General features: G+C 40.3%; 1 protein-coding gene across 7 annotated transcripts in view; it reads left to right on the top strand.

Moving 5' to 3' along the window:
• Positions 1-16,793, top strand: part of tom1l2 (target of myb1 like 2 membrane trafficking protein) — a 48,949-nt gene that overhangs the window by 24,553 nt on the left and 7,603 nt on the right. For 4 of the 7 annotated variants that reach the window (XM_068002960.1, XM_068002963.1, XM_068002957.1 and 1 more), the window contains 5 exons: positions 119-167; positions 593-716; positions 2,673-2,802; positions 2,949-3,024; positions 13,440-13,496. In XM_068002960.1, the coding sequence (XP_067859061.1) occupies positions 119-167; positions 593-716; positions 2,673-2,802; positions 2,949-3,024; positions 13,440-13,496 (436 nt within the window). The remainder of the gene's footprint in view (positions 1-118; positions 168-592; positions 717-2,672; positions 2,803-2,948; positions 3,025-13,439; positions 13,497-16,793) is intronic. The other 3 variants (XM_068002964.1, XM_068002958.1, XM_068002961.1) reach the window with 1 other exon arrangement.

Below are 16,793 nucleotides of genomic sequence, written 5' to 3'. Positions count from 1 at the left end.
AAGGATGTTGGGATCTCTATTTCAGGCGCATCTCCATGGGGACATGCTGGAGTCTTTGAAGCTAACGGTTGATATGTAGACAAATGGCTTTTTGTAATTTGCCATGTCTTCTGTACAGATTTGAACGATGCAGATCGGGACGTGGAACTCAGAACGCAGAAGATGGTGTAAGTAATAACTACACAGTTTCTTTTAAAAACACGCTTTATCACAGTCATCTGCTGAACCAGGGTTGTTAGAGTTGGCATTAGGCTGCGAATTGTATATTGGTACCCAATGTAATTTCCTATAAATCTGTCTGTGGCTCCAGCAACCATAGGGAATCAAGTTATCTCCAGCTGCACCTTGTTACACTATCTATTTTATGTAATCTATATTAAAAGTTTAATGCCTGTGTAAATTTCTTCGAATGCTGTGTTAAAGGGCTCTAGAGGTCTTTTGACCAAATAAGTGAAAAGAGAGACTATAAATGTATATGCCAGTTGTAATCAGAAAAATCTAGCTTGATGTCTTTTAAAATATGACAGAAGTTTTCAAAGGATGGAAGTTTTTAATATCTCACATTTTGTTCACTTCGCTCTCATTTCATCAGGTATTGAATGAGGTGACAGACGCGGATAATCTAATAGACTTGGGCCCAGGGTCCCCTGCAGTAGTGAGCCCGATGGTTGGAAATACGACCGCCCCCACTCTGTCCTCGCAGCTCGCCGGACTAGGTAAGGAAGCTGATTTCATTGCCTTTTAACCCGGATAACCAGACCCAGCCAAGATTATCCAGAATTCCCTGACTCCTGCTTGGAATCCCAGTAAATAAAGCATTAAAATATGATCACTGTTGCCAAATGTAAAAAATTGCTCTGAAGAGTTGTTCGTCTGTCAGCCAACAACATGTAGCCCCAACTGGAGTTTATCATAATCTGGCTACGTGAGTTCTCTTGTAACCTTTTCCAGGGTGATGGGTGGTTGGCATGTTTGTCGGATTTCAGCAGACAAGATTAGCCTGTGCAACCTCAAGTTCACCTGTGTTTCATTACTACCTGCAGCATAAAAAAAGGTTTGTGAACATTAAAAAAAAAGACACAAACAGATTGATATTGTTACCTCAATGTGCTGCTGGAGATCTGTATTGAAAATGTCTTGTGCCTAAGACACTACACTGACCTGCTCAATCGTTCACTTAAACTATCTATCTACCCATCTCTCTGTCTGTATACATGTTTTGAGTTTGTCACACTTCAAATAGTTAGAAGTATTTTCCTTTTAAAAAAAAACGTAAGCCAGTTATTTTATGCTGGTTTCTTCTGACCTGGAGCAGGGAATTGCAAGCACCTGCAATTTACGAAATTCCCTCCTCAACAACAATTGACTTCTGTTTGATCTTCGGATGTCCCTCTTTACGGCAATTTGACTTTGTGGCCTTAAACACAGCTGCACTGCAACAGCAGAATAATACATCATACATCACATCGTATAGTGTTACTGTCAAATAAAATATTTTTCATCTAATTTGCTGTGAGCAGCGCCATGGAAGATACACCATTGAGATATTCACGTCTCTTTTCTCCCATAACGCACACTGAGTTGGTAATCTTAGTCACACTCAATTAATTCACCTGATATCAGCATGCACACTTTAAAACTCAAAATGTTTTCAAAATCAACAAAGATAAATCTAAGCGCAACAATTTTAATGGCTCAGCAAGTGTATCCGTTGAGTAGCTGAACCACGCAGACCAAGATGGTCTCAGATTCAAAACCAGGTTTGTTTTGAGTTAGCTAATCACCAGCTCAAGGGGCTGAATGGCTAACTCCTGTTGCAAAGCAGTACGGGTGCTACATTAGCCTCAGCGCCCCTGAATTACAGAGAGAAAAATTGGCCATCATTTCCCCCCGATCTCTATCCAGTAACCTCTGTTGGACATATATGTGTCAGATGAGGATAGGATGCCTTTCTACAGTTGAATCGCCTGCCAACACTTGTTGTTTAGAAAGAACAGAAAAAAACTTGTATTTACATAACATCTTTAACATGCCCTTAAGATGCCCCAAAGTGGTTTGACTGAGGGAGAGAATCAAACTGGATCCGAATGTTGTCCTCACCCGATATTCACGTAGACACATACTCTGAGATCACTCGATAGTGATCAGGAGCAGGATGCCTGTCTGATTTCCTCTCCCTAACCCAGGGATACTGTTCAATTATTGCACCCCTAAAGGGACCCCAACAGAGATAGCTAACTCGGCACAGACTGAAGATTAAACCTGGAGCCTTCTGGTTTGTTAAGCTTAGTACTTTGGCAGGCGATATCTTTACTCCGGGTTATTGGGGAGCATTGTGAAGCAATTTCCTCTAGTCCCTGTGTGTAGCAACATTGTAAACAAACACAGAAAGATTTCCTCTGCTTGGTGTTACTAGTTACCTTAGGATAAGGCATCTGATATTGGAATTAATTGCTGAGTTATCAGCAGAGGAAATCGTGTCTCATTTGTTTACAAACTTACTACAAATAGCAATTAGAGGAAATCACCCTCACCGATGTCTTTTTTTTAAACCTGAATTTCTGCCTATTTGACACATTAAATTGAGAAGGCCTAAAAACAAGCTTGAATGAAGTTTTTTTTTAAGCTCCAGTCTGATATTGATGTAACTGCCACTGAAATTTTTTTTTCAGACCTGGGTACAGATAGTGTTAGTGGCACCCTGAGCTCATTGCCCAACTGCAATCCTGGCACTCGAGATTTGGCTAACTTTGATATGTTTGCACAGACCAGAAGCAGCTCCCTGGCTGATCAGCGCAAAAAGTAAGTCTCTTACTGAAATGTACATGAGCATTTTATAGTCTAAACATGAACATGTGTGATGTTTACACATACGGAGTTAGTGCTGTAACTCCCCACCGGGTGCTTATATACTGTGAATGTTTGAAATGTACATTTCTTGCTTGTAGTGTAACATATGAGGACCCACAGTCACTTGGGGGATTGGCAACTGCCCTCGATGTTCGACAAAATAATGCAGCAGTGGTAAGAGCTTTAACCTTTTCTTTGAAGTTATCTTTGAGTTGAAATAAACTATTCTTTCTGTGTAAATGTTTTAAGTTTTAATGATGGTAAACTATTTTGGTATCTCATCTGAAAGACTGGCGATGTAAATTATCCACACATTTGGCCTTACACAGTTGACGAGTGGCGCCAAATATACATGAAAACTGTAGTTAAGGAATTCAATTTAAAAGAAGACCGTTTGTAGCTTCAGAATAAACTGTTGTATTTTGGCTGTACATTTTTTGTTGTCTTGCATGTTGTGTGCTACTGCAATTGGCTGCTGTAGTTTGCTTTCAGTTTAACCAACAGTCCCGAAGATGCCGCTAGATGTTGCTTTATTCATATTATTCATTCTGCTCAAGAGAAAAGCTTACCTTTAATCCCTTTTTGAGTACTAAATAACCTTGAAACTTTTAATAAAATATCTTCTCCCCTTGCACTGCTCTTGGCCAAAGGCCATGGGACAGGTGACCAGTTTTAATATCACTGACTATTCTGTCCTGAAATTGGCTGCTAATGTAGTTAGAATAAATCAGCACAGGGTGCATGTCCTATTCAGATACTCATGGGCTTTGTGGGAAAGCAATGAGGCCTTCACTTGCCACCTCCCCAGTGTTGCGGCTGAGATTGGTGCAAGGTTTGGAAAATGACCGGTATAAACATTCCATGGTGTAGCACGTAAATCTCCCAATACGTCAAACCGCTAGATGGTTCATCATTTCTCAAACACACATGGTTTTTGTAATGTAACACCTGCAAAATTAGAAAATATATCGAATGGCTAAATATAATATAGCCGGAGAAATATGAGCAGCGATGCGTTAATGCTGTAGATTACAGTGCTCCAGAGCGGTAGGCTGCAGGTTTATGTTGGTGATTCCCTGATCTTGACTGTCTTATCACAGGGAAGTTCAGATTACAGGCCAAATGCTTGCCCATCGCAAGGGAGGAATAAATGTCTGACAAATGCTCTTGCATCAACACCTCCCAGTTTCAAAGTGACATCGACAACAATTACTACTTACATTTATATAACATCTTCTACATAATAAAACATCCCAAGGAACTTTACACGCGAACAGTGCACACTGAGCAGAAAGTAGGAGAGAAGTTGGGGGAGATGACCGAAGGCACAAGAGTATTAAGTTTTGAGAAGGCTTTTGAGGGTAGTGAGAGAAGATGAAGAGTACAAGGGCATGCAGCAAAAGCTCTGCGACTTCTGATGGCAAAGCTGAGGAAGAGGGGAATGTGCAGTAGAGTGGAGGGAGTAAGCTGAAACATTGGGCTGAAGAAGTATGCAGAGGTAAGGTATAGGGAAGTTACACGACTGCTTGGCTACGACATGGTACGGGACATCTAATGTTGATGTGAAACAAAAATCTATTCTGACCCCAAACCTCCTGTATTAATTATGCATAGATTTAAAGCCAAAGCAGATTGTCAATTCAGCTTATATGCAAGTTTTTATTTTGCCAACCCCCCATTCCTCATAGGGGCATGATCAAGTTTGGAGTGTGATCTATATGCAGGGTTGGTTTACGTATGTCAGTAAATACTAGTCCCGTCAACCCTTAAAGGGTTAATGATAGCTTGTTCTGGGTTTCAAATTAGAGTTGGATACAATACTTTTGAGGACTTTTACTCAACCTACTTTTCTCTAACTTTATGCATTGTGTTGGCTACAGTGGACTTCTGTTTTAGGTGAAAATAAGAATTGTGTAATTTGTACAATTTGACATTTATTTAGCTCTATATCTACTTTATTACTTTAATCAATGTGTGAAACTCCAGTCATCTGAATGGGCAGATTTAGATTTGAATATGAAAACTCCAAATTCAAACTCTAGTTTTGTTGGCACTTACCATCACTTATCATCTACTCTTGGGGGGGCTGCTGTTAACTCTTGACAGTATTCTGTCCACACATCCGTTATTAATTTAAAAAATCTGACTGGCACTGGCTTTGTGACATCACAAGAAAACAACCACCTAACATGAATAATAGTTTCTCCATCCTTATGGAATGTTCATTCTGGAACCGTATATATTTTAATAGGTTTAGGATCCTAGAGTGATTGTATGTAATTACAAGCAAAAATATAACTTCTCCAGCTTTATTTCTGGATAATTACCTGTGTCCTTTTTAAAGATTGGTAAACAGTTGGGGTTTTTTTTGTGAGGATCCCCTTTATGCTTGAAATGTTACTAATTGTTGCTGTCATTTTTCTGTCTGCATGTTTCACTAAATTACCGTACTATTGTGTTTGTGATTATCTACTTACCCCAGTTCACCAGCTGCAATCAAAGCTGTTGCTTAATTGAGCTTGACTTTAACCAATATAATAATTTGTTGCTTGGGCAAACCATAGTTGTTATCTGTTGGTAATTGTCACGACAGGTGTTAAGATTTGTCTTTTGTAAAGGTTATTTACTTCAAGGGCTTCACTTTTTCACTTTACATTTTTTTATATTCAGAAATTGCTGGAAAGGGTCATGTTACCATATAGATAAAGTGGAATGTTCAGACATGAAAGAGGATGTGTGTGTGTGTGTACATACATACATACATTTGATGAAATGGTCACAGTCCTCCCAGACCAGCGAATATCAGATTATTACTGTTAAGTGCACTCTGAAACTGTTTTGAAAGGACTGACAGGCATTTCAAAAGGCAACCAATCTTGATGGCTGAAATCTTGCTCTGCAAAATGATAATGTTTGAAATACATCAGCAAATCAAAAATTCAAATCCATTTAATCAAGCTGTTTCAAGGACTGCAGTTGTATTTCTGCACCAAAATGCGTTTCATTTTAAGAATAATGGATAGGTTTTGGAGGAAGAGGGGAAGCAAAGTAATGGAAGAGAACAGCAAAATCCAAGGCTGATGTTGCAGTGCTTTCTGAACCATGAGTTTTTGTTAGTGTGTTCACTCCCTCCCCACTTTTTATCAATTAGAGTGAATAGTATTAATGCTCCAGAGTGTGCTTTATTATGTGATGCAGTTTTTTTTAAAATGATTTTATTGAGAAAAGCATTTTATTTTCCTAATTGGAGGGACTTTTTGAGCTCTTCTTCTCCCCTCCCTCGTACTTTCTCTCCTTACCCCACCTCTCCTAAACACAGCAACTAGTGCTTGGGTAGCGGCAGCTCTCTGATACCTCATCCATGTAGCAATTCTCTATGTATGAGAAGTGAACGCCGGCAGATTAATTGATTTTTGGAGGGGAGGGCAACACAGCCTGTTTCTGTGCTGTAGTTTCGATGTAACACTGTCCTTCCAGCAGAGGTCATTAGACAGTGATCAGACTGAAGAACTGTGGCTGACCTGCTCCTCCCCAACCCCCAATCCCAGGAGCACTGAGCACTTGGGCTAATTGTAGTGTTCACACCACTTCACCAGCTGAGTTAGTAAGACACCACAGACTTGGAGAGAGAACCTGGAATTTGCTTGGTCTGTACAGATCACACCATGATGCACGTACCTCTGAATAATAGAGGACATGAATCTTAGCCATGTCGAATGTGCTAAAGTGAAACTTGAGAAGTGAATGGACTCTGAGCCTTGTTCAATTCACAATCATCTGTGGGTAAACTGGTACTGTGAACACAGTTTGGTGCAGAAATGCTGCTGTAGTCCTCATGGGTTAATTGGAGCACAGAACTGTATTCAAGTATTGTTTTTAATATCCTAGACCACATCAGCTGCTAAGTTGAGCTATGCAAGCTTGACTTAGTAACATGCTCCTCGGCATGTGAAGGTGCATTGTGAGGTCTGTTTCTGGCACAGTTGTATAAGAATACACATATGTGCAAATATTTTTATAAATGTTTCACGGAGAATTGCTTAGATTTTTTTTCTCTAGTGATTGAGAACCAGAACAAAAGGAAATCTTCACTACAGCAATTTGCAAATAAATTTGTATAAGGGGCATTTTTGGAAAAAAAACTACATACATACACTGAAGCCCACTCAAGTGCACATCAGTTAAATGCACATCACAGTTAAATCCACACTTTCGGAGTCCTGATTCTTCTGCTATTAACCAGTGTTAAAATATTTTGGATGAGTGCACAGCGCTTCCCGTTCAAGTGCACAAATTTGCGCTGTTTTTGATGGATATTCAGAAGCTTACATACGTGCATTTGTTTCTTAATGCATTGTTCTGTTCGACCACGTAATCCGCTTATTAGGCCAATCAATTTTCACTCTAAATCTCGGTAAACCCATCGTTTTGCCAGTGGGCATACTAGATAAATGATGGCTGGGGAATGTTACTAAGGCAAGTAAGAGGTTCTTTATTTTTGGCCTGGTATCAACTTCAAACAAGCGAATGACTTTCTTTTGTAATCCATGCATAACTATCTGTTATTTTTATTACTTTGGAGTTGAAGGTCATTACCTTTGTGCATGTATTTAAGTTTTTTTTTGAAAAAAGCTTAGCAGTGTGCAGCAAGGGTGTGCTAAAGATATTCTACGGTAATCTTATGTGGATTTCTCTTTAATTTGTCTTCTCCTTTCTTGGGCCTGTGGGAATGTTCTGTAACTGATGCAGCTGAGCATTAGAGCTGGCAATCCAGACATCGAGCCTATAGACAAGTGGCTCATGACACAAGGAATGGTGAGCTTTCACCACATTGATTTGCTGTACCCTGCTATACTTATATTAAAAAAAGCACAACCTCCCTTCCCTCCCTCCCCCCCCCCCCCCCCCCAACAACATCCTTACTGATCCAACACTGATAGTAAAAGACCAAGCTTGAGCATCAGGTAGATGTGTGCATCCTTACAGTGTAACGTGAATAGATCTAAACCTATTTGTGCCAAGCAATATAAACTGGAGGGCACAATTCTAAAAGGGATACAGGAACAGAGAGATCTGGGGGTATATGTGCACAAATCGTTGAAAGTGGCAGGGCAGGTTGAGAAAGCGGTTAAAAAAGCATACGGGATCCTGGGCTTTATAAATAGAGGCACAGAATACAAAAACAAGGAAGTCAAAACAAGGCTTTATAAAACACTGGTTCGGCCACAGCTGGAGTATTGTGACCAGTTCTGGGCACCGCACTTTAGAAAAGATGTGAAGGCCTTAGAGAGGGTGCAGAAAAGATTTACTAGAATGATTCCAGGGATGAGGGACTTTAGTTACGTGGATAGACTGAAGAAGCTAGGGTTGTTCTCCTTGGAACAAAGAAGGTTGAGAGGAGATTTGATCGAGGTATTCAAAATCATGAAGGGTCCAGACAGAATAGATAGAGAGAAACTGTTCCCATTGGCGGAAGGGACAAGAACCAGAGGACATAGATTTAAGGCGATTGGCAAAAGAACCAAAGGTGACACGAGGAAAGACTTTTTTACGCAGCGAGTGGTTAGGATCTGGAATGCGTGGGTGCGGGAGGGGCGATGGAGGCAAATTCAATCGTGGCTTTCAAAAGGGAACTAGATAAGTAGTTGAAAGAAAAAAATTTGCAGGGCTACGGGGATAGGGCGGGGGAGTGGGACTCGATGGGCCGAATGGCCTCCTTCCGTGCTGCAATCTTTCTCTGATACCATTCCTTGAATAAGAGCTGTTTGTATTGAAGATTGCACTGTGCTGGAGAGGTACAGTACATGAATTGTGTGGCTTCTCTACTTCTATCAATTAATACTGACTCTTCCAATAGGAAAGACAGCTTGTCCTAATCTTGGATATCACTTATGATAGCCCAACAGCAAACTGTGTGATACATGAGATGTTCACAAGGCATGCAGTACCAAATGGGAGTTTCTTTTTCCTGTGTTTTCTCCTCTCTGTTAGGGTTCATTTTTACACTCCTTAGCGTGAAGGGGCTTATTGCGGAAGACCTCTCGCACAGTTTGTCATCCATTGTCAGCATTAAGGGTAGCACAGCCAGCTGCCAAGTGACTTTCTCTTTACTCCAACAACGTGTTTTAGCACTGCCTGCTTGAATTTTCCACTTCCCGCACCAGCAGGCTTTGTGGTCACTATGGGTGAGATTGGTACCTGAATTACAGGGAGCGTTGTGCTGTCAGCCCATTCCCACTAGCTTGGACTCATTTCATGTAGAACCATAAAGGCCAACAGATAGCGGCTGTTATCAGATTGTATAGATGTTTGGGAAAACTAATAAAAGTCGACTGTATGGTACAGATGAGCCAACGGAAAATGCAGAAACCTATGTTCATTTTTCTGGGGGGAGGAGAGAATGTTTTTTTTGCCAGACTTTGTGTTGTGCACCCTGCTTTCCATGTTCTTTTTGTGCAGCGATTGCATTCGTCATCTTCTGATTTAGGCTGTGAATCAATTGGTCTTTTACTGTCCAGCTTGGAATGCAACCTAACAAGATTTAACGTAGTATTTATTAACTCTGTTAAGCCTACTAATTGTCTAGGTCCTAGAAGCAAAAATATAAAATAACTGATATTTTACATTGAATATTACAATAATCATTAACAATACATTTCCCTTGAGAAAAAATGTTATTTCCTGTTGTATTTGATTGCAACCTATTTTGTTTTCTACTTCCCAGATTTTTACCTTCCCCACTCCATCGTTAATCAGCCCTCAGCTTCTCTAGCGCTCACCTCTTTCCTAATTCAACGATGCTGTGTTCTTCACAATTCAACAGTGTACTTTAAATTGGACTTTTTTTGTTTCCTTCCCAAAAGATCAATCTTCATAATCATCTACATAGATGGAATCTGGGTCACTTCTCTCACACAAGCACAGATCTTGCACTTCCTTCATACAGGAGTCGTTGCAATGAACTTGATGTACAACTAAATCTGATTCCCGATTGATAGTGTAAATGCAGCTGGTTCTGCGTTTCAAATCCGTCCCAGTAAAGTAACTGAGCCCCAAGGTTGATTTTATGCTGGGACCAACTTGGAGGCAGAGCAATTGTGAACTCTGACTGGGGTTTTGTGGAATCCACTTCACAAAATTGAAATAATGGCATAGATAATGGATATTTGTGTATGCACAGAGCCTTGTGATGTATACGAGTACATGGAAGATCACTGTGGAGGTGCCCTTCTGAGAGTCAATGCCGATGGATCAGGTCCACTGGAGTCCACAATGTTGAATTGATTTAATGAGCCTCACTTAAGGCTCCTGAAATGATAGCATGCCAATGGTTTAGTAGTTGGTAAAAACAGCACTCTGTACCGTACACCATACAGGCCAGAAGGTCCCAAGTTTGATTTCTGGTCTCTGCTATAGCTGATCTCAGCTGAGGTAGCAGTTGAGGGTGCCACAAAGGCTTGTCTTTGATTCCCTGTATGGAATATTAGCCTGCCAACACAAAGAATGGCAATTTGGTTGAGGTACTGGGGGCTATCTGTGTCCTGCAACAGTCACCGTCTTCAGAAAAGGAGAAAATTAGTGGTGGGGGTGGGGGAGAGGGAGGAGATAAAGTAACTACAACAAAACTGTAAAAACCCAGGACATGTAATATTCCCAAAATATTAATCATTTTAGTGCTCCAATTACAACCCAAGCTTTTAATTAAATTAATGTGACTTGGGTCTAAATATATTTGGAAGTCAGAATTATTCAACCAAATTTTCTGGGTCTTTTGAATCTAAAATGGTGATATTCCACAGTCATGATAATGTTAAGTTGTCCTAAGTGCTAGAGATTGGACTATTTTGTGAAAGCTATAAAGAATGCCCTTAAAGAATTATATTAATCTCAAACGCATTCAGTGCTCAGAATCTGTTTTTGTTTCTAGTTTTTAGTTGTGAGCTGTACAACATTTCATTGGCCTTGAGCTACAAAGATCACTTCCCAGTTACCGTTTCCTCATTACTGAGTCTAATATGTGTTTACGTGGATGGCGTTCTGCACCAGCATGCGAGTGCAGGGATAAAATATTGTCTCCCCATTCCACTGGACTCCCAATCTCCAGCAGTGCTGCACAGGGAGATGCTGAGTATAGCCAAGGCATCTCCCCACAAACAGAAGGGAGAATGGGGCAGGGTGATTTCATCGGCTGCGCTTGTGCATCTCCAAGCATCTAGCTAAGAACGCTGGAGATCTGGGCTCAAATTGCTCTTGGTCGCAGAGGTACATAGCTGGTTTGTGAACCTGAATGGAAGAGGGGCACAGGGAGGAAGAGGATGTGTGACCCTTGGTAGTTTGATACCTGCACCCAAAGAATATCCATGTTTGATGAGTGGAACATTACATAGCATTATCTGTATGTTTTGCTATTCAAAAAAAATATTAGTGGGTGGCTATTCCGATATAACAGCTATGTTAAAAGTTGTCATCCCTGGAAGATGTGACCCTGAGTTATAAACTGATGTGATTTCTAAACATGGGTCAAAAATGATAACTCTTTGTGGTGACTAACAATTTCTGCTTCAAGAACTCTCTGGCCTTTTGAATCTTCCCCTATCTGATGCTGTCTTTTGTTCCTTTTTATATATGCCAGTTGAATTCTATACCCTGAGACCTGTAACACTGTGTTGCTGTTTTCCCCAATTTAAATGCTTTACTGGTCATAGTTGGAGGCTAAAATATCCCTTTTTGTAGGCTGTAATTTTTCCAAATGTTTACAAATCTACTCAACGGGTAAAATTAGTCCCCACTAGTAGTGTGAAACGTGCTCATAGCAAATTGGCAGCAAGTTTTACACTGCAATGGAAAAGAAAATTGGGCACAGTGTAAAATGGGCAGCTGATTCATTAAGAGTGAGTTTTGCCCTAATACCCAAGACCAGTTTCACCCCCAAAATCTTTAGTCACTGATTTGAGGTGCACTGATTTGGCTGCAAAAGAAATATTGCTGTGAGCTTTAATTTTTTTCCATAATACTGAAAAATTGCAGTAAGATAATTCTGTACTCCAGGGCAGGATCTGATCGAAATTTGTGCAGCATACGCTGCATTTGTCTCCTTGTTGCCATTTGTGCAGCTGTGCAAAAGGGGGATACTACAACTGAGCATTGTCCATGAGGAATGTTATCTTGGTGCTGCTGCGAAGCAGGTTTAAATCTTGGCACATCTGAAATCATGAATGAAGAAACCTTGTCTCTGCGATGGTCGTTTAATCCCTGATTTTCTTAAACCTTTTCAATGATGAACCTCAAAATAAAAGAACTATAGTAATTCAAGTCTTGAAGCTACACAATGGAAACTTTAGCGCACAATTATTTTCAATGGGTTAATCTCTCCATGAAAATAGTAGAAAAAGGAATTTCATGGGAAGGTATTCATTCATGTGCTAATATTCGCACAGCCTAGTGAACTAATTGCTTAATAAGATGATTAAGAGTGAAAACTTCCTGAATTTGAAGAACTTTGTGTTTTTATTACAATTAAACACTAAGGTCTATTTCTTGAATTGATACTTACCTCCGTGAGGAGCAGATTAACAACATCTTTGAACCAAGGTCTATATATTTCTTTCCCTATACATTCATTGTAATTACCTGAATATGCGGTAACCTTCAATAACTGTTTATGGCTCCATCTTTGGAGAAACTGTATAAAACCTCTGTATAACCCCCCACACTAGAAAATTCTGACATTGGACACACTACCTTCTGATTTACTCACTTTTTAACAGGAAAGCTCCCCTTTCTGTCAAAGTGCTTTGTTGCTTCATCATGCCTCTCCTAACATCATGGCTGGGACTGGAAACTCGCTGTGTGGGAATCTGAGAATGCATGCCGTATACTCCTTAGCACGGTGCTTTAGAGCTCCAAAGTGCTGTACCACCCACATCCCCTTTAAGACTGTGCCTCTGATTGAGTGACCTTATAACACAGACTCCACCGGCAACTCAGGGAGTACCAGGCAGCCTAGAGCCCTTTCCTGGAAACCCAGTCACTTCCCACACATACCCAGACCATGCCCCAGAATAAGGCTACAAGCTAACACAAAGAGCAATGACCCAACTCTACAAGGCCCATCACCAAGAAGGCAAGGGACTCGATATCCCCCTGACACAGCTAAGCTCCACGGACTGTCGGCAAATGATCCCAACTCCCTGCTCCCAATGTGTGTACTGATGACACCCATATATTCTTGTATAAATACTGAGTGGCTTCACAAAATATGTATCTTCTTTTCTGAAGAAAACTTTAAAAAAAAGAGTAGCTATATAAAATATTTTCTCTGTAATGTATTCCTCATTATGAGGGTCCTTTTTGTGTCTCCTAAAGATGCCATTAGAGGGCCTGTTGGTTCATGTACTTTTTCATGGCTGGATCTTGGTGTGTTTTTGATATGAATCCTGTTATCACTGTGATTATATTTCTGTGCAGTGTTGTCCTTTTTTTTGAATTTTGAATTTTTGCATTCCCATTTTAAGTTTTGTTCTTCCTTTTTATTTTCTGTGTTGTGTTGTACTTTGGTTGTCTGGTTTGGTTTGCCCGCCGCTGTGTAGATTCCTGTCGCACAGTCTCTCATGGACGACGTTGAAGAATGGCTCAGCACTGATGTGGTATGGGGCTTTTTGCTATTTTTTGTTTTGGGTTGAACTTTTCTCATTACTGCTCTGCCTCCCTCCCCCGCCCCCCATTGTTACATCAGGAGTGAAAACATATTATGAATGATGCTTCTAGTAAAATTGTATTTTCTCCTTTCCTTTTTTTTAAAAAAAAAAGAACAAACTCATTAAAATATGCAATACATAGACTTATGATTTGAATTACATCCTGTTCTTTAAGTATTGGTTGGCAAAAGGATCTCCAGTCACTCGCTGAAATTTTGCCCAGCCATCTGTTGGGGGAAGGGAAGTCTGCCCCTGCCATATGTGTGGTCCGCCAGGATGCATAATCTACAGTGTTCATGATGTCTACGGGGGCAATTATAGTCTGTGCTGTCCCACTTTCCAAATGGTTTGGTGGCGGGGGTATGATGACTAACGTTGATGGGTGGGGGAGAGAGAGAAGAAATTAGATGTATTTTGCATTCTGGCTCCAGTGCACTTGCACAATTGAGTTTTGAAAATGTTTCCCACTGCGGAAACTTTTTTTTTGTTGCAAAAAGTTGATTTAATTGTATAAATCAGCAAATCAAAAAAATTGTGGAGTACATTGGGGAGAAAAAATTATAATTCAGATTTTATCAAAGTTTACATTTTATTATTTTGTGAACGAAGATGCGTCCTATTGGTTTATGTCAGGTCCATTGAGCTGCTGATTGACAATTTTGCATGATGCTTTGGCAATATAATTGCTTCGAAAACATCAGCAGAGGCTTGGAGTGCTGACGTAATCTAATCAGAGAGATTTAATCTGATCCGAGATGTATTGTGCTCCGTGCTTTTAGAACTGGAGCCAATAATGATCAGAAAGTGGATTCTGATTTCAGCTATTGTTGGCGGGTGTGCTAGAGTTAGCCTAAGTACCCCAGGGTTAGAGATCAGCCAGGGTTCCTGCTCCTGACTCCTCTCCATCGAATCCTGGAAAGTGCACGTGCATGGAAGTTCATTGAAAACAGGATCTGGTTCAACTGTGATGTAGTCCACGATGAAATAGCCGATTGATAGTCACCTTACAGGGTGAGGCATTAATCGTGGCCATTTGGGTGAAGTACTGGAGGGCTCTTGATGCCTGTGGAATTGTACCCCTGGAAGAATCTGTTCTGTGGGGATATAGAAAAAGGGGAGGGAGAAGTGGATTCTGAAAAAATGTCTACGTCACATAATGTGTACATTGTCCTAGTATTCATGTGAGCTAAACAAAGGAGTAATTAATTCATGGGAAAAGCCCATGTTCCCAGAATAAGCCGAACTACCTCATTTTAGTATTGACATCTCTTTTGAATGATTAATACTGTTACAGCCTGATTTATTCTAGAGGAATGGGGGTGCTAATGCAGATGAAAGAATTCTTGTGTAGCTCATTCTATAATCAGTTCTCTGTCCAAGTTGATGCATACTGAAATATTTATCCTAATTATCAGAATAAAGTTACAACTCAGTTGTAAATTGGTTACACACTTAGTGGAGGCAGGAGAGAAAGTTGAAGTGCAAGAGCATTTTTTTTTGCAATGTCTTGTGCAGGGGGAGTAATATTTTACAGATGGCTCCCAGGTGATGTGTATCACTTTACAATACTTAGACATTAGATCTCTGGAGTAGTGGCACCACAAAGTGGTGAGTTGCAGGCTTGACCTGTACTCACTCTGCTCTACCACCACCCTCCACTGAGTTCCCAATCCCAGCGAGCTGTTGCAGAGAAGTCCTTAGTGGAGATCAGGTGCGTCTCTGTTGGGGGTGAGGAGGGGGGAAATTGGATGGAGAGTTTTCATGATGAGGTTGCTCTTGCCTGTGCTTCCTGGGGTGAGATTTGGGTGCAATGCCCTGTTTATCCTCAAATTGCATTCATGCCTTACAGACTGATAATGGATTATAGTCATAATCAGGCTGAAGACCTAAAACTGTGGCTTGGGAACAGGCTACCCATCTGCTTTCTTGCCCACAGGAAGTATGTGGTCTGGAGGGAACCCCCTAAGGGAGCAAAAGAGGGCAACAAGCCCGCTAACCTTAGACTCAAGTATGAAATAATTAATGGCAGAACTGAACAAAGGAGTTCATGCTGATAAATATTGTACCATTTGTATTGAATCAGTTTTGTTTCCTGTATATCTATTGCCCATTCTTGTATTTCTTAAAAACTGAATGATCCAAGAGCTTTGTGTATCTAGATTTGGTTCACTAGTTGCCATTAGTGCTCTAGAATAACTTCCATCCTCCCACTCCAATTTCCTGTTACATTCCGAGTGTTTAATTCACTCTCACTATTTTATTGCTACTATTTTGCTTTTTTAAAAAAAAATCCTGTAAATCTTACTGATGTACAAGTCACTCTTATAGTTAGACGTTCAAAAACCATGCATGAATGTTTTTGTGTACCCCCTAGATTTTAGTTTTCTACTGAAAACCATGTACATTTTTTTTTATAACTACTGTGACATAAACTGCATCTGCTTGTGTGTATGCGCGCGTGTGCGCCCTTGCTTGTGATTACAACACCCTTATCCCAAAGTGAGATCCAGGTGAGAACCATGTTTCTCCTCATATTGCATCCACTGTTCACAGACTAATTGTAGACATAATTAGACTGAAGTCCTAAAACTACTGTTGGGGTATTTATAACACATCCTGTTGAAAGTTTCTGATAATTCAAGGGATTTGCTGGTTTAATTTTTTTTAAGGTGGGGGTGGCGGGGTGGGGGGAACGGTGGAAGAGAAAGAGAGACTGATTATTGGCACAGTGATTGAGGCACAAAAACACCCAGTGCTGCTGTTCCCTGCCTCCATTGTTTCATAGTACAAATACACATGGGGTCATTATCCTGCCCTAGAGCAAAAAGTCATTTGGAATGAAACTTGCTCAGTCTGGTTTAAAAATTTGAGTTTCGTAGATGTAGATCACATAATAAACAGAGCCCCGTGTATTTAAATGAGTTTCTGATCTTGTCTCGCTCTCCTTGATCATACTAGTCTCACTCCTGACATTTCCCCAATATTAACCGTTTGTCCTCATGGAGATTATGTGTAGGATGTATTACAAAGACTGTACCCCAGCAATGTTGCTTTGTCCTTTTGGAAGGAAAAAGATTAAACTGTATAATACCTCCAAATTCACCTCCGGGTTACAAAATCTCTTTTCTCTCTTTACATTATTATTATTATTATAATAATACTTTATACAATTTTATCTCTTTAAATAAAGAAAAAGTGGCTGGAGATTTCAGCTTTGTCTCCTAGTCTCTAAAATCTATCTACACT

The sequence above is a fragment of the Heptranchias perlo genome, chromosome 22 (genome assembly GCF_035084215.1).
Source record: "Heptranchias perlo isolate sHepPer1 chromosome 22, sHepPer1.hap1, whole genome shotgun sequence".
Classification (NCBI taxonomy): domain Eukaryota; kingdom Metazoa; phylum Chordata; class Chondrichthyes; order Hexanchiformes; family Hexanchidae; genus Heptranchias; species Heptranchias perlo.
The sequence above is the reverse complement of the archived record's forward strand: the minus strand, read 5'-3'. Positions and strand labels throughout refer to the sequence as shown.